This window comes from Excalfactoria chinensis, chromosome 13 (genome assembly GCF_039878825.1).
Source record: "Excalfactoria chinensis isolate bCotChi1 chromosome 13, bCotChi1.hap2, whole genome shotgun sequence".
NCBI classification, from domain to species: domain Eukaryota; kingdom Metazoa; phylum Chordata; class Aves; order Galliformes; family Phasianidae; genus Excalfactoria; species Excalfactoria chinensis.
Window position 1 is genome coordinate 13,501,089 of NC_092837.1, and position 18,860 is coordinate 13,519,948.

General features: G+C 37.6%; 1 protein-coding gene across 1 annotated transcript in view; it reads left to right on the plus strand.

Annotated features, from left to right (window-relative positions):
• Positions 1-18,860, plus strand: part of CLINT1 (clathrin interactor 1) — a 41,243-nt gene that overhangs the window by 11,730 nt on the left and 10,653 nt on the right. The window contains exons 2-6 of the mRNA XM_072348541.1: positions 8,399-8,503; positions 9,159-9,255; positions 10,706-10,814; positions 11,712-11,876; positions 15,026-15,200. Of these exons, the coding sequence (XP_072204642.1) occupies positions 8,399-8,503; positions 9,159-9,255; positions 10,706-10,814; positions 11,712-11,876; positions 15,026-15,200 (651 nt within the window). The remainder of the gene's footprint in view (positions 1-8,398; positions 8,504-9,158; positions 9,256-10,705; positions 10,815-11,711; positions 11,877-15,025; positions 15,201-18,860) is intronic.

The following is an 18,860-nucleotide window of genomic DNA, read 5'->3' on the forward strand; positions in this document are numbered from 1 at the left end:
TGTCCTCCTTTTCCATCTGAAGACCACTCTGAAGCTTGTTAGGGTCAAGAAGTCTGAGTTACAAATGTGCTAAAGTTGCATAGTTTGAGTTGACTCTTGAATGCAATTACAACTTGCTCATTGTTGGAGGACTCCTGCCCCCTTTTATTTCTGGGTAAGACCTGGCTGCTCTTGGAGATGCTGCCCTCACAACAGTAACACTTTATGCAACAGTCATTAAAGCTCACTGGCTGTACTTTGGAGGCTCTGTGTCTGCCAAGGATTTCTGTGCACGCTAAAACAACTGAGCTGTGAGCTTGGAAATGTTATCTTAATGCTTCATGCTTACAAAGAGGGCAGTAGTGTTAGATATCGTTCTCAGGAGGAGTCTTATGCAGTGTGTTACAAACACCTGAAAGGAGCTCTCAGTTTTCAAGGGAAGTTTCTCTTGAAGTTGTATGAATGCAAGTACAAGAAAACACCATGGATTGAAAGGTGTAAATTAGGTTGAAGTCTGATTGTTTTATTCTGTTGTGGAAAATAGTGGCTTTTTAGTTTTGCGTTGTAATTGAATCTAGCCATGTTTATTGGGGTTTACTTTTTTGTTGCTCTTTTTCTCACATGAGGAGCACTGACTGCAGAAATCAATCATAAACATTTCTCTTGCTCTTTGTTCTGCTCTGTGAAACATTTTCACAAGCCATCTTGGCTGGTTGGATCACTCCTATGGAAAAAATGGAAGATGGAGCACCTGACTGGAAATGGGTTGTGATTTTTGCTGTGTCTCGAAGGAGGAAGGCTGATCTGACTGGATTCTGTAAAGAAATGCAGTTGACTTTAAAGTATTTTGATGACTGTTGTAGATTGCTTGTGTTGCAGGAGAAAAATCTGAAGCGTAGGAAGCAGAGTAGATGTGTAAGTGAGCGAAAATGACTGTAGCTACTCAGTTATGAATTGCATATGGAAATATCTTTAAGTCTGCACTTACACAAACTTATTCAAGTTCTTTCATTTTTTTATATATATATATATTTTAACTCTATGGTTGCTATTATTTAAGTATAGTGTACTGAACTTTGGAAATCCATGGCAATAGAGCCTATGAAGCAGGCTTAAATCTGATAAGCCAGGTGTGTGCTCAGAGGAGTGCAAGGAGACAGGAAGCTCATAAAACTTGCTTAGGATGTGTTGCTTGTCTGAATGAAAAAGTGTTTGTGTTAGCAAGGAACTCTCCTACCAGAGTGTCAAATGTTGCCTAAAAGGCAGCTCTTCTCACTTGTTTGTGAAACTGGTTTTCATGCTGAAGGTGGATCTCATTCGTCACAGGAATGGTGTAGATGTAATTTTACTCTAATTTCAACTAAGATTTGAGCCGAATACTAATACTGAAGAACGCTTTAAAAAGCACTGTGATATTATTTCCACTGTAAGGTTAATGGAAGTGTTTTGAGTAATTTGCACTTTTTAATAAAGAAGGCATTTGAATGGGGTAGTATTTAAAATGAAAACACCGAGCATTTTAAAATGTAACTGCAGAAATGTGCACTTGAAATGAAGATGTCTCATTGAAGATGGGATGCAAACTGGAGAGTGTGATGGGGTGGGTGTTTGGAACTGAAACTCTGAAGAATGGAGAAATACTGGAATAGAGCTGGTCTGTAGATGAAAAGATGCTGTGTGTAGAGGTGGTACAAGACCACAGTTGGTATTATCGCATCAGAATCTTCACCTATTGGAGGAACAAGAGATACAGCCGCTCTGTAGTTGTTGACAAATTACAGTATTTAAAGCAGCTGTGTATCTGTTGGTGTAAACCACAAAGGGGTGCTTTCATAGGAAAATGCAGAAGTGTTGATGCATCCCTGCAGGGAATCCATAATAGGAGAGATGAAATCAGCCTTAAATGAAGGGGCGGAAATGTTCGTTCCTTGCAAAGTGTGCTTTAAGACTACCATGTAATTGGTTGCTTCACGTTCCCAACATCTGTAAAAGTTACTCCAGCAATAGCATAGCAATTACATAAAGCACTAAGAACATAGCAAGCTGCAATTGGTAACTTCTACAGCAGGCTTCAGCGTGTTATGGTTGTTTCTGTAAATAATAAAGCTTCCAAGCACTCTAGCAGGATTCAGTTTGATTCTTATGTCACTGTCCTTTTTGAAAGGGTGTTTGTGTGGTGGATTTGAGGTTATCTTGTTTACTTGGTAGTCTTCTGTGATTAGCAGTTGTAAGGCACAGGAAATAGCTTTATAGTTCCTTCCTCCCTCAAGTCGTAATTCATTTGTGGCCATCAGGATGTTTTTCTTGGCTTATCTCTTTCTGTGCAGTTTGCCTTGCACATCTGCCACATAAATTATGAAACTTAACTTGAAAAGCTGGAAGTGTATTTCAGCTCCTACTATAATGAAGATGGTGGTGTTGGTCGAAAAGAACATAATTGCTGCTTGCATGGAAAATCTGTAATAAAATCCAGTATTCATATAACAAATTGTTTGGTGTCATATTTGTAATGCTTCCAAGGAGTGGTTTAAAAATAAGGAACTTAAATGGTCAAGTATCATTTTGTGTTGAGCTGTTACCTTTGTGTAACCTGAGGCATTCCACCAGGCTTTTCAGCAGATGGGTACCCATCTGTTTCTTCATTGAATGTGGACTTCTGGCTTCGTCTTTGAGATCCATATGTTTCATCTGCAAGGCTCTAAATCTAAGCTGCATGTTTTATAACAAAAGTGACATTACTGACAGGAGCAAAATGAAAATGCATTAAGTTCATTGCATGCTTTTTCGTTTGTCTTTGCCAAGCAAAGACGGAGATCCCAGATCAGATCTAATATCCAAGATCACACCATTTTTATTCCAAGAGTGTGTAGTGTCTTTTTCCTGAATAACTGTTAGCAGTACTAGGTGCATGAATTCCAGAATGACTGTTATATTAAAGGAACTCGGGAGTTACTTGAAACTCATGTTTGGGCCAGCAGTCCAATGTAATCCCTCAGAGACTAAAGGAATAGGTGCCAGCAGAACTGCATGAGCAGAGCTTGCCCTTTCCTGGGCTGTTCCCTGCATGGTTTGGGAGGCAGTGCTGTGAGGATCGCCATCCTTTTTGAATATGATCAATTCAAATGTTCCTCTGAAAGTATTTCATGCTCAGATGGATAAATTCAATGATATATATATATATATATTTAAAACTGAGAAATAAAAATGCATCTGGAAACTAATGATCAATGGCAAGATTCTAGCATCTGGGCATGGGGAAGGCAACCTGTACTCTGAGGAGCTGCGTAGCTCTTTGTGTTACTGTGAACTCTCAGTAGCTGAGGTTCACTTCCTAACACATGTTAAGACAAGCACATTGAATAGGAAGGTAACTTTTCAACATTCTCAAGGCTTTTCATCTCTTTCTACTCCTGCTGCACAGGAACCTTTTAATCTAAATACTAAAAATAGTTCAGATGGATGACTCAGAGAGGATGAGTGGTGGGAATAAGAAAGTTCCCTCCAGGGGCTGTCTCGTAATGCCTTGCCTCTGTGGATGGGGATCTTCTAGATAACAAATTATGGGGAAAACATCACTGGTGTCTGCCTTATCACTTCTCCAAATGTTCAGTGTTCACTCATCTATTTTATAGTGCATCCATTCATTCTTTTATGGGAAAACAAACGAGGATGCTACCATCTCAAACATGTTTTCAGCCTCTGTCCTGCTCTTTTGTGAAAACGTTTGAAAATCTCTTTGGTTAGTATCCCCAAAACAAACACCAGAGGTCAAATGAATTGCTCATGGGTGCTTATCTAGACTTGTGGAAGACTGCTAGTTTTACAGCTGCAAATGGAACAGACAGGCTGGCAGGTTAGGAGGAAATAAGCTACTGAACACAAAACTGGCACTTGAGCTGCAGGAGCTGTGTGTCAGCGCAGCCTCCAGATTTAAGTTGCTCCTGCCTTTGTCCAGAGGTTTTTTGTTGAGATTGCCACGATGCTGGAAGCAAACCATCTCTTGTTTTGCACACTTCACCAGAAAAACCATTGCAATGTTGAGACAGAGAAGCACAATGACTAAATGACCAGCTGTGCATGTTCTTTTTTAAATCAGATTCAAAGCAGACTTTCCATATTGTAATCTAAGGATTTCTTCACTATATTTTTCAGATGCCATCCTTTTTTTGGTTGGACAATGCAGTCATTTTTTTAAATCCACAGAGCTGATAAAATGTGATCTTATTGAATTTTGGGACGTGGACTTCCAAAATCATTACTGTGAATAAAAATTCCTCCTTTTCCATGTCACCAAGTGAGGTGATGAGATTTTATTCTGAGTCAGCGACAGCTGTTTTGTCATGGAGCAATTTGAAGTTTGCTGTGCTTTTACTTGCTGTATAAATTACTGGAGATGTGCAGAAGGCTTCCTAAAAATAAAGCTGCTGCTAACAAAATTACAGAAATAATGAGATTAAAGTGCTATTGTACGAGATTGCCAATTATAAAGATAATGCTGCTAAACACCTAGTTACTTAGAAGATAAAATTATGTGATGTTTGTTTTGCTATTGGAATAACACAAGGTTTTTGGATTTTGTTACTGTACGATGTAGTACAGTACTGTACAATACCAGCTTATGCTGCCTTGTATTCATGCAGATCCTTCCCTATGAGAGGCATTTTCTTTAGAAGACATACTTCCTTTAGTATTGCTATTTGTTTGCATAGCAGTAATGTTTCAACTCTATGTATGACAGTCATGTGTGTAATACATTCCTTTTTCCCCCTCACATTTTGTCTTTAAACAGATATTTTCAGAATAGTCTCATTGGAAACTGTAAATGGTGGTAAAACGTAGAAAGTTTCTCATCTCAGCTTTTAGTATTTTAGTGTTCCCAGCTGTAAAATTAAAAAAAGGAAAACAGAAGGTGCATAATCCAGTGATGTCCTTGGAGTAATAGTTAAAGGCATAATATTATGCACACAGGAGTTCCGTGTATACGTGATATTGTAATTGGTTTGAAATATACATTGGGAAAAAAGAATTTAACTATGTAACCAGGTTTTTCATTCCTGCTGCTGGCTCCCTCAGCACAGTGGGCAGCTTCCCAGAGGTTTGAGAAGTGTTTCTAATTAGGCTCACCCTGTCCAATCCAATACCTTTATCATCACTATAAAGGAACTGTTGTAATATACCCTCTCTGTGACTTCTGTTTATTTTAGTTTTCACAAGATTAGACATGGCATTTCACAAATCTTCTGTGGATCTTAAGTCCAGAATGGTGCTTGTGTCCTCAGTGACACCACCCACATCAGTAGCAACTCTAATCCTAATGGCGCTTTAATGGAGCAGTCTGACTCGTGCCCCAGGGCATAGTCAGAGCTTTTAAGTTTGAGATCTGTTAGTCTTTGCGATTTCTTAACATGTATTAAAGCAAGTTTCATGCTAAATGGTGGTATATACCAAGTGTAGTGAAAGAATTATATAAGTACCTTCTTTTCTTATAGCACTTGTTGTTTTCTCTATTACAAGTTTCCTATGCAAATACTATTTAAAGATTGCAGTGTGTTAAGGACTAATGCTACCTGAGCATTGAATATAATGTGCAAGGTTCACGTGGCACCTGGAATTCTGAAACGTTGAGAGATACTGCAGGCAAAAACTCGGGCAACGTATTTTTGGGATGTTTTATCAGTGGTACATCTGTTCAGTTTGAGTGTGTTAAGATGCAGCCTGCAAGATGCATGGAACTGTAGCACACAACCAGAAAGGAATGCAACGGCTTGTAGTGTTGATGTCAACCCATCTATTGGTGTATATATTTATGTAACTTCTGGAATACGTTTAATATATCCGATGTTGTTGTCAATGTTAAAAGTTCCTGTAAAGGTGCTTGTTACAGGATTCCAGTTGCACGGGGCTTCAATTAACACCTGTGTGTAAATCCAAATGTGCTCCTGCAGGGTGCGTTAAACACCGGCTGCCCTGCGATGCTCTGTCAGCCCGGATCGATGGACATCCATTTGTTTGCAGAGCAGACTCTGTCCGTGGGATCCAGCACGACTTCCCTGGAAGCCGCCCAGTATAAACTAATCAGAGAGCCCCCCCTGGTGTCGGAGAGCGGCCTCGGATATTAAATTTATATCAATCACAGGAAGTCTTGGCAATCAAGCGAGTCACTTTTTCCCTTCACATCTGGATGTAAATTATTTTTGTTGTTGTTGCAGAGGTCACAGGAATCATGGGTAGGGCATGGAACGAGGGCCATAGAAAACATGGGAAAGGAAGAATAAAACTATATTTCCACCTTTTTAGAAGTGGTTATTTTTAAGTGACCTGGAACCATGCCAAACTACACAACTTTTTATTATTATTTTTGAAGTTTACATTTGTTGCCGAATTAAATGTGGCTTAAAGATGCTTTGTTTTGGGACGCTTTGTGCCATTACATCTCCTCTTGACATTTATCAATGAGATTTCTCCTTGTTGCTCTGAACAAGAGCTTCACTGCAGGGCTGTTCTAGAAATAGAGCTTTCCCCCCAGTTTAGTCAGTTTTAAGTGCATTCTTTTTTATTGTTATCTAGGTTCCCCTGGTTCTCTTTTATTCACCCTGGGTGCTCTTCCACACCTTATGCTGCCATTCCTTTACAGTTAGTTTGCATCTTTTCATGCATTTTTTTCCAATCTTGAGTGTTTTTCTCTAACAAATGAAGGAAATGCTTAACTTTATGCTCTCCCACCCACCCCCATCTCCTCATCACATCTCAAACAAGTGCTTAAGGAGGGTTATAAAAACAAGCAGAACCTTTCCATTCGGCTCCCTGGCTTGCCTTGCTCAGGACAAGGGAGCTAGTGTGCTGAAAGCAGCCCAGCTCTGGAGCCCCTAGCTCTGCCTTGTGGCTTTCTTGTTTGTTTTGGGTTTGTTTTTCTTTTAAGTTCTGTGCATCTGGGAAATAGAAGTTGTATTAGTTTGCGTTTGTATGTATGGCAAAGAAAAATGCCCAAAAACAGGAGCTCGAGGTGCATTGTAAATGGAAATGAATTTGTACAACCTTAATTGCTGTTCATTCCTACTGCTGTGTTCCTGCATGCTTGTTTTTTAATATAGATGGATTCTGTGAGCTTGCTGATTATTTATTCAGTCATATAACTTACGTTCTCTTTAGACGCAAAGTTGAATAAAATCACCCATCAGAATATGACAGCAGGAACTCTCATGCTGAGAATCCAAGCTTAAGTCCAGGAATCTTATTCTGTTTTAACAGTTACCTTCTGTGTGCCCTTTTGGACTCAAGGGGATCTCATTCTTATTTCTACTCCCTGTCCCAAGATTTTTGCTATCTTTATGCCAAGTAAAACTCAATGTTCTAACTCCTACATGGGTAGTAGGATAACTACTAAGCGTCTTGATTTTTCTCCCGCTCCTTTCAAGTTTGGTGGTGGGGTGTTAAGTAATGAACCCCACCTCAACATTGCATTATAGTATCACTTAATCCCTTTTACAACTCAGCTAATTGGAGTTACTGGATGATGTGCGTGTTGGAGTCATCTTGCAGGACTGGCTTCTGAAACCAACTGCACAATGGATGTGCTTTAACTACATTTTCAACCTTCTCTCCAATTTGTGTACAGTGTAACTTGTGAGTTATTTTGGATGTGCTGCAAAGAATACAAGGACAACAGGCCATTAGGTTTCCTTTTGGAAAGCAGCTGTCGACAATTTTAGTATAGCTGGTACAGGGAAAAATAGGTTTTTCTTCCAAGTTACATTTTTCTATGAACTCTCATAGAGGTTGCTTGAATTCCTTGTAATCCTTGCATTGCTTTAATAGTAAAAACAGCTTTTCTTCTCTTTGTTTTCCCTTGAATAAATTTTAGGTGGAAAACAAACCCTCTAATGAATCTCATCCCTACTGTGGTCTTCCATTGGAGTGTTGTTTTGGGGTTTGGTTCTTGGATTTTTGTTTACCAGCACCTGTTTGGTGTTGATATTCGCGAGTTTCTCATAGCACTCATCATTCATAAAACCTGCTGCTGATTGAGTTGTAAAGCTTCTTGTGTATAAACACATAGCACAAAGCTCTGAGCAAATCATATCTAGTCCGGGAAGCTATCACCTTTGACTGTAGTGGTTCAGTTTGGATTTTAATTTGACCAAAAAGCCATTTTTACTGGGCTGTATCCAGCTCTAATGTAATCCGTAGTTTCTCATCTATATTCTTGAAGACTAATGGAATAGTAAAACCTTAAAGACAACATAAATGTGTTGTATGGTGTCCTCAGGATAACTCCTGCACTGAGGATGTTTTTTCCCCACCCTGTAGAGGTATCTCATTAAGGTACCCGCTGGTATCATTATTAAGTTTTCATGTGTTTCTCAGTTTCAATGGTAATCTTTGTGTGTGTTAATTTTTCTTTTTTTTTTTTCCTTTACAGCACCAATGTGGTTATGAATTATTCAGAAATAGAGTCTAAGGTTCGAGAAGCAACCAATGATGATCCATGGGGACCTTCAGGGCAACTCATGGGAGAGATTGCCAAGTAAGTGATAATTTGAGTCAGTGATGAAGAAAGGTGCGTTTTATAGCAGAATGTGAAATCTGCTGTTAAATCAACTCTGTGGTGTGCTGACTGATAGTGCTAAAGGGATGATGTAAAGAAATCCCTCTTTTTTTAAACACAGAATCTTTTTAAATTGCGTAATCTTACAATGTATTGGAAACGGTCAGGCAGAAAACAGACAAATGATTTCTGAAACTCTTGGTTTTACATATATAACCTCAGAATGTGTTTAGTGGGTCTGACTTTTTTGGAGTGTCTATTTTCAAAGTGATTTTCTGTGACTTTCTAAATAGAACAGAACTGGTCAAATTCTTTTTGAACTGTTTTCTGCCAAAATCACTTTGGAAGTTACATGTTTGACTTGTCGCAGTGGTTATTAGGGTATTTTTTTCTTTATGAAATGCATTTTTCTACTGCCTTAGATTTGTAGATTTATTTTTTCTTTTGTAGTCCTACAATGTAAATTACTTCTGTATGACTAAGAAACAGTGATAGCTTTTTCCCTTGTAATGCTGTCAAACTCAGATGGGTTTAGATCAAGCCTGCCATCTACTGTCAGTGCTGAGATTTAACAAGCTATTATTGCAAGCCACTGAGAATAAAATTTCTTTGCTCCTTTTGTCTAATTTTTTAGGGCAACGTTTATGTATGAACAGTTTCCAGAACTTATGAACATGCTTTGGACTCGCATGCTGAAAGACAATAAAAAGAACTGGAGGAGAGTTTATAAGGTGTGTACTAACATGAGCTAGAAGTATGCAGGATTTTCTTTGCTTTACAAAGGATATATGTGTAACATTGTGATTTAGTGTCTTGTTTAGATATCACTTACTCTGCTAGCAACCTATAATTTCTTTACTAACTCTGTTTAATAATTCTATTATTGCAATCAAAGATGTCTTTCAAAGAAAAAGTAAATATCTGCTTTAAGAAAAGCTACTTAATAAGTGTAATATCGTAATTACATTTTGATGTTCAAGTATTGGAGTAGTGTTCACATTTTTAATCTAACCAAAGAAATTGTTACTGTGCTACAAGAGAAGCAGATGATAAATTATTATGCTATCAAGACAGTGTTCTTAAAGGAATTAAGAAATAGCTGTAAATTGTGGTTTTGCTTTGAGTGGAGGAAATTTTGTTACAGATCTTGTTGTATCAGGGTATGCCCTACTTGCATTTTGGAAACAGAACTGAAAATCATTTGCATTTTTCTTGTCTTTGGCTAATTAGTATGGTATGGAAACTTTCTGCTTAAGAATATCATGCTGCACTTAAAGTGGTGTTCAGTGTTCACTGAATTATGCAAATATAACCTCATTTTTTAGAACTGATGTATTAAACTAGCTTATATTTTGTTGATGCCTGGGTTGGAACAAGACAATTAATTCTAAGGCATGGTTTGTGCTTTTCACAGGTGCTTGATGTTTTGTATTCATAGTAATTGTTTTCCCTGAAGTACAATATAAATTAATATTTAATGCTATCACACATAACTACTTAATGTTATAAAGACTGCTTGGAATTGCTTATCAAGTTTGGATATAGGCTGAAATATGATGATAGTTTTTAGCTGTTAAAGGCACTACTTCAAGGTGTTGGTTTTTTTTCCCCCAGATAGAAATCCTAAACTTACAAAACTGCAATTAAAGTAATTCATAAACTTCATTTATTTCACAACTTGCTCAAATTTGCCCTGAAATGCAGTTTTGAATACCCCTTGCATCCAGCATAAGGCTTCTTACATTTCTGTAGGAGTTACTTTTCAATGAAAACTATTGGAAGCTGTGACTGAGGAGCAAAAAAAAACTGTTTCATTTTGCAGGGTTACTTTTTTCTCTTAAATTTCTTTGTATATTTTAAACAAAGCAGTCACTGGTGAAGGTAATTACTGGTGATTTAGTGACAATAAGTTATAGTTTAACTGATGCAGTTTTGATAACTTGAAGAGCGAAAGGTGTGTTTTGGGGGGAAGGGCTGTGGAAAAGATGGACCTTGGCTTTTTGCTTTTGTTTTTTCTCCGTAGGTTCGCCTATATGATAAGCAGTTATATAAAAGGGAAAAATCTTATTACTTTATAGTTTTGGTGGGGGCAGGTTTGGATTTCAATTCTGTTTTGTTTTGGTTTTTTTTTAAGAATGAGCTTTTGTTCATGCAATCATAAGGTGCTTTGTATTTTTATAGTCTTTGCTGCTCCTAGCTTACCTCATAAGGAATGGATCAGAGCGTGTTGTTACAAGTGCCAGAGAACACATTTATGATTTGCGATCCCTGGAAAATTACCACTTTGTAGGTGAGCAATAGAAAAATCTTATAAGCAAATTAAAACAGTAGTTGGAGTTGTCAGTCACCTGAACCAGCTTAGAAGCTTCCCCAGTCTAATTAGAATGTGACTGTTGCCAGTTGTGTGAAGAGTGCAGTATCCAAGACGTGGGACCCTAGAGTATTAATTAGTGAAGACAAGAACTTGCAGAAAAGACTGGCTAATAACAACAGAACCAACACAACATGAGTGTTCGGGTTTTTATTAAAATATGCACTAGAGACTGGTCCCCTGTGGTGTCCGTAAAGGAATAGCTTTAATCATATGGGAAGAAAAGGTTAGAGCTCCAAAACACACACATCTGTTTGAAGCTAGGGCTTTTTCCTCCCACCAAATAATATTTACAGTGCAAAGGCAGCAAGGCCAGTGTGTGTTTTGAATGTGAAAAAGGCTGGGAAAGGAGCATATTTAGCTTGTAGTACATCCCAACTGAAAGCACTTGTTCAAAAATTGAGTTTTGCAATAAGAGTGAGTTCTTGCAATTAAAGTTGCAAGAAGTGTACCAAAAAGAATGAGCAAAAAGGCTTATGTTCTGGAGGGTTAAAATATTCTGTGGAAAATATAACTTCTATTTAACATTACTGATCTTTTCAGTGTTTTGGTAGCAGTTAAACATTTTCTAAACACACTGTTCAGTGAACTGTCATTTATGTAAGGCTGAACATTTGTGTTGAAGTGATATTTGTTCCCCTTAAAACACAAGCAGCAGACCTTGGTATCCATAAGATCTTTCACTTCAATTACTTTATTCATAATTTAAATTTTCTTGTTATTTTGTGAAGTTCACTTTTACTGCCTCTGATTTATTTTCTTTTCTCATTCCTCCCCCTTTTCTTTCACACTCCCTTTCCTGCATTACCTACATAGATGAAAATGGCAAGGACCAGGGTATTAATATACGCCAGAAGGTAAAAGAAATGGTTGAATTTGCACAAGATGATGATCGACTTCGGGAAGAAAGGAAGAAAGCGAAGAAGAACAAAGACAAATACATTGGTGTTTCTTCGGACAGTGTAGGAGGGTTCCGATATAGTAAGTACTGATGAGGCTTTGCTGGTCAAGATTTGATGATCTAGACTTTTAACTTGCCTTAGATATGCAGGGAAAAATCCCAGATAATTACTAAGGAACTTCAAAGATGCTCTTTTAGATGTTTTTAATTTTTTTTGTAATTCTTTCCCTCACACATAATCTAAATTAATTACTTTAAAAGCCTATTTTTCATTAGCAGATTCTTCAGGTTTTTTTGTGAGTTTTCATGTAAATAAGTTAACAGAAAACTTATAAGTGGCACTGATGCACTGACTTAGCCAAAACTTAGCTATAGTGGAGTCTCAGTGAGAAATGAGTGCTGCTGTAGCAGTAGGGAAATCAGAGTTTCTTACTCCTACTATAATTAAGGAAAAAAAAGTGATACTTTCTGTCTCCCGTAGGAGAAGTTTTACTTACTTTCTGCCAACCTGCCTTAGAACCATTGTTTAACTGGAATTAGGGCTTTCAGGACAGTGCATCATGTATACTGTAAAGCTCATACATTAGGAGTTTATCAAGTCCCTGTCTCTGTGTTTTTGAAACGTTGTTTGATTAGTAGTGTTGGCCCCATGTGCTTTTCAGGGGAAGACTCCCACAGGTAAGACACAAATTGCTTTATGTAGACCTATTAAGCTTATATAGGATTTTGGCTGTAGATGATGAAATACTATCAACTTGTTTTTGTTCAGAGAGTACACTCTTCTGCTGACAACCTCAATCAGATAGAGGTGCACAACTGGTACACTGTGTTTTCATACCTAGTCCACGTGTGCAGCTTCCTTCTTGCTCCCTATTCCCTGCCATAATGCATAGCAGGGATCTGAGCATGAACTTGGTTTTTATGTATGATGTGTTCCAGCATGTCATCCATTATTTAGCTGTCAGTCTTAAAATGTTTATCTTATTTTCTTTGGCATGGATAGATTCTTGGGTTCTTTTATTAAGGGATGAGTCCCCATGTCACAATGATGCAAGCCTTTGGTTAGCTAAACTCAGTGACTTCTTTGAGAGAAGGGTTTGCATATGATATGAGTAGGAGCTGTACATGACCTATACTTCAACTGCTGCTCTATAATGCTTTGCAATTTTTTTCCCTCTTCTTCACTTGTGCTCAGCTATTTTTGACAGGTTACTTCCCTGTGTTCCTCTGTTCTCCCTTTTCCTCATATGCAGAGTAGATGGAAAACTCTGTGGCAGAATGTCTTTATTATATTCTTACAGGCTGTTGCTACTAGCTTGGAACTTTGCTGGTTCTCTCTTTAAGAAATACTTATGAGTCACTGCATCTGTACTTCAAGTACGTGCTCCTCTGTCTATTCTCCTTGTGCTTTTCTTTTGACTTGCTCTGAACAGAGTCGTGATCCATCTAAGTATGCTGGGGAGAAGACTATTTTCCCCCCCCACCCCCCATATATTCTTTAGATATCATTCAAGTTTTTGAGTTTAAAGGACTATCTCCTTTTGTCATGTATTCCATTTTTATGGTCAAGGATTTTTAATTTTACTCTCATTTGTTGAGTAAAGTCCTTAATCTTCCTAGCTGTACAATTCTTTCCCAGGTCAGACTTTTAACCTAAAAAAGATCTAGTTACCTAAACAGAAAATGCTTGTATTTTCACGGTTCTTGTTCTTTTTGTCCTGAAAATGCTGAGTTCTAAGTTCTTTTATCTTTATTTTAAAATTCCTATTGCAGAAAGAAATCTTTTAATGGGACCTACTTTAAAATGCTTGGGAGCCTGACATAAGCTGCAATAAGGCCTTTTTACTCTCCTGCAAAATTTAACCGTAGTACTGCTGTTTCTTACAATTTTTCCTTCTCTGGTGGTAGAGATCCCACCGAGTATCTGGTTTGATTTCTATCAGGCTCTCAACTTGGAACAAATTTGTCTGTCCTCTGTGGATCTAAGCAAAATATGATTGGAGATGTTCATTTATTTCCTTAGTGAGAAAAATGTATTCCCTGGTATATCAGGTTATTGGACAGATGGATCTCAAATTCTACACCTTGTAGAGCTGAAATCCATCATTTTCTTTTTATTAAAAATGGCTTAATTGAATACGTCTTGAACATTACCCGAGCTACAATTTAATTTGTATGTTAACCTGAAGTAATGAATTTTTCACCATTCTTCCTTTCTTCTCTTCAGTCTTACTCAGCTGTAGCGGTGAAATTCATGTTTTTCAATAGTATAAAAAAATCAACCCTTTTTTCATGTGTGATGGTTCCAAAGAAAAAATGCTTATGTTTAAAAGTTTTGTCTAGAAACTGAGCAATACTGGGTTGTTCCATATACACTAGCTAGCAAAGCATGCTGTGGTTCTGATAGGTTAAGTCTTTGTTACACTTTAAGTGTTCTTTTTTCTTGTAATTTAAACTCGGTTTATCCAGGTGTGTTTAAGTCTAGGCTTAGGTGCAAAATTTTCTTAATCAGATGAACTGATATCGGGTAAAACTGTCAGCTATCTTTAAGCTCTCACTATGGGGGTCTCAATTACTTGAATAGAAAGAGACAAATTTTCTAAGTGTTCTGTAAAGACCAGGGTACTCCATGGCTGAAGAAAAGCTGAGTTGCTTTACAGCCTCTTTTTCATCTTTTTGAAAGGAGATTTTATTTAAATGATCAGCATAGAAAAGAAAGAACAAAGTTACTGTGCATTTCACACTTGTCTTTCAATATTTCGGTACAGTGCTTTTATCTGTTCTTGAATTTCAGCGTATCAAAACCTTTGATTTACCTCTGTGAACACACAGGTTGGCTCGGGATGAAATCTCTTGCATTAAGTGACTGCTATAGAACTAGCATGTCCCATTTCCAATAAGCTGCTTATGCAGACGGGGTTGGTTGTACCACTTGGGGTTCTCCAGCAGAATCCAATAGTATCCTGATGTGCCACGTAGTATGTTAAGACTATGTGGATGTCATAAACAAAAGTCTTTGATTCTGCATTTCTGCCACTTAATGATGTGTACTGCATGCTGTGCCTTGCTGTAGAAGTGCTAATTCAGCATTACAGGAGCTTTCAGTTTGCTTTGAAAACGTGTAAGGTTTATGTACGCAGGGGGGAGAAACTTGAGAACAATTTGAAAGAGACCACAGGCATTCATTTGCTGTTATCTTTAGTATTTTTTGTCTTAATGCCTCACACAGGTGAAAGATACGATCCTGAGCCCAAGTCAAAGTGGGATGAAGATTGGGATAAAAAGTCGTCTTTCCCATTCAGTGATAAGTTAGGTGAGCTAAGCGACAAAATTGGAAGCACAATCGATGACACCATCAGCAAGTTCCGAAGGAAAGACAGAGAGGACTCTCCAGAACGATGCAGGTACTAGAGCTATTTTAACATGGATTTATTCTGTGAAATTGCTGTTACAAAGCTCTCTGACACCACTGATTATTAGTTGCAATCTGCTGCCATTCTTTGTGTGGAAATGTGTTTAGGGTCAATACCTGCTTCCCTTATGCAGCTTAGCCTCGGGGAATAATGTAACTCTGTTCATAGTTAAATGCCTTTGGCTGCCGTCCACTATAGCCCCTAGCTTAGATGGCTGCTGGCAGTGCAGGGATTTTGGCTGGAGTTCCTGAGCTTTTGCTTGTCTCAGCATTTCAGTGGTCTTTGTGCCCAGTGTACCTGGAGCTGCTGTTTAATGCTACAGTTACACCAAATGAAGAGGGAGATACAAAATAACTTTAGTCTGTATTGACACCATGCAGCTTCACTGTGCTCATCTGAGGAAGAATGTAGTACAGGACTTCTGTGCATTAAAAAAATTATATTGAACCTTCTCAAGAAACTTGTATTTTGTTTGACAACTGCTTATTTTGAAGTAAGGAAGAAAACCTCATTCTGCTTTGCCTTGTAGAAGGATCTTTAAAAACATCACTTTTTAACACGTGCATCCAATTTAATTATCCGGAGATCAAATTCATACTTAAGAGTTTGAAATTGCTGAAGAGGAATGTTTAAGTATATTGAAATCCTACCTTTTTGGGAAACAGCTTAAAATTGAAATTTGCACTGAGATCTGATGAGCATTTCTTAGAGGAAGATGCTCAAAGACATCCACACACACGCACATAGACATTTAGTATAGTTTATACACATAGATGTACATTTGTGTATGCATGTGTATATGTTATAAAAGCTACGAAACTGGAGCAATTTCATAGGAAAAAGAAAATAATGGTAGCATTTCCAAGACAAAGGCAGCATGGCCTTCCTTGCTAGGACATGAATAAATCATTCAACTGGTATTCGTTGCACGCATCTGAGTTTTCTCTTAGAACTTGCTGTCGATAGACTACAAAGAAAATGGGATCAGAAGAAAAGTAAACAATTCCAAACTTAACAATGATACATTGCTGTGTGCTTTCAAAAGCAATGTGTCCTGATGTCTGTGCAGCTCACTGTCCATAGTTCATGTGGAAAATGTGCAATAAATAGTTTTATCTTCTGCTTTATTTCTGAATGGCTCCTGAACTCTTACTTGTGCTGATACAAAGTCTTGCACCTTCCAGTATCTCAAGGTTGTTCATACAGTCTGATCTTAAAAAGGCAGCTTAGTTTGGTGACGTGCTTGTACTGCATCTCTATCACAAATTATGATAATCTTTTCCTTTGGTTAATACTGTTACTACTGTTAATACTCCAATAGTAAACTGAAGATTTGAAATAAAAGAGGAATTTTTGGGGCCTAGATGAGCAAGAAAGATTTTGGTAGTTGCAGACTTCCTTGTGGTAAGCGGGAACTTATGCTGCAGCAGTGTGGCTTCTGAAACATTGCCTGAAGTGTTCTCTCAGCTTCTCTTGACACAGTAATTAGACAACATGAAAGTTATGGAATTTTATCAGTGTGCCAAAATGAAGCAAGTTCTTCCTACAGAAAGCATCAAAAGTTCTAAGGAGATTGAACTTACGGGTAATAACATGTCTGTACTTGGTGGTATTATAAATACGAACTTTGGAATACATTTTATGCTAAGTGAATGCTGTATTTGTATGAAGTTAAATAATTAAGCTTAATAAAAACATGAAATTTTAATAATCATGTGACTTAACTCTCAACAACACAGCATTCTACTGGAAAGGCTTCATGAAATCCATATACTTGTTTTTTTCCTTTCAACAAATTATTAAAGAAAGAGCTTCCAGAAAGACTTTCTAGCTTATACAGTAGCAGGCTACAAATAATAGCATGGAATTAAGGTGCCATTTCACTAGGAAGGGTGACTAAATGTTGATAGTTGCTCATCTGGCATATCTGCTGTTAAGTGTTCTGTTGTTTCGAGTTTAATAGCTTTATAAATCACTTTCTTTAGCACTGTAAAGCCAATAAAGGTCTTGAAGCACAGAGAATAAATCTGACTTACGCATCTTTAGAATGTTTAATGCAAGTCAGATGACACAGTCTTTGCCTCCAGTCTACACACCAGAAGTACTTGGCCTAACTTCTGGCTTTCTGACTGCTTGCAAAGCTGGTATTTTCCATGGAAGGAAAAAAAAATGCTTGAAGTGTCCAAGAACTTGTGATATATCTGGCTTGAGTTTGTAGTAGATAACGCTGAAATAGCTGTTCACACAACTAAGTACGGAGAAACCTACTCTGCATTTTTATGTACTGTTGTGGAAGTCTTGTGTTGTTTGGTTTTTTTCCCCATAAATATATGCCTTTGGAATTAGAGAAGACCATAAACAATATCCCACGGGAGTAGGAAAAACTCTGCTTCTCTCTTAGTTTTGATTTATTCACCTAAGACCAAAGAACTAATGAATTACTGCCCTGATTCCAGCCTTGTGGGCGCTTTGTTTTCCTAAGTTACCTGCAGATCCACATTGTTACAGAAGGTCCATTAGGTTTTTTTCATAAGAATTCATGCACTCTTATCTATCCTTGTTTCTCCGTTGTTCACAAATGTTGCTGCAGGTAGCAGATTAGAAGGGAAGCAAAACATCAGTGCTGCTATGAAAGCATGCAACAGTGATGCTTAAAGGTGACTTTTGTTAACATTTGTAGATTACTATTCGGATGGTCTCAAGATGTTGGTAATTATTTCTGTTGCTTTAAGGAACATTGTTCAAAGAAAGCAGAAACATATACAGATCTCAAGGCAAAGAGAACATGTATCCATAGTTTAGTTTCTGGAAGTTGTTGCCACGTACTTCCTTTCTAGATCTCTTAGTTATTTAGTACAGTGCAAGCTGTAACTTCTGTTTTTTAAGTTAATTCTGCAATTCTCAGTTGAAACACTGTTACTTTACTATTCTGAGCACGATAAATACACTTTAAGGGAACATTAATCTGTAATGTTTGATTGCTGTTAATGTGATGGTTAAGGAAAAATTTAAACCAGATCTCCTGAGACAGTTCTGAAATGGTACAGGTTGTCACAGAAAATTGGGTATTGTAATGTTTGTCCTGCATTCTGGCATGCATGTTTAATTTCTTTTTTCAGAAGCTTTTAGGCATTTATACTTTGCTGTGGATCACTAAAGACTCGCTCTTTCTTATTCTTATAATGACTGGACTTTATCAGTCACTTCCTCAACCCATAATGTATGCATGGACTAGGCAGGCTCTATAGTGAAGACAAGAATTGCATTGCAGCTGGCTTTAAGAGGCTTAATTGTGATTGTCCTGACCTTAGATATTTCAACACACTTAAAAAGAAACATTCATCTTAAAGGCCTTGGTGGGGTGTGTATGATGTAGCGTGCTAACATGAACATCAGTCTTCTTTGTGTGCTTGTATTAAATCTTGATGCCATAAATGAGAATGTGGTTAGCGGTCCCATTGTGTTTATTTTGTACATAGTTGGCATATGTGCAGGAATCACATACTGGAACAGTAGTCTGTTATTCCAAGTCAGTGTTAAAGTTGGAAGTATAAATTTAGGTGACGATGTTAGATCTCAGTTATTTAAGGTTGACTCAAGCAAATGCAGTCACTGGGCCTGTAGCTGTGATTTCAAGAACTTATTTCTCTT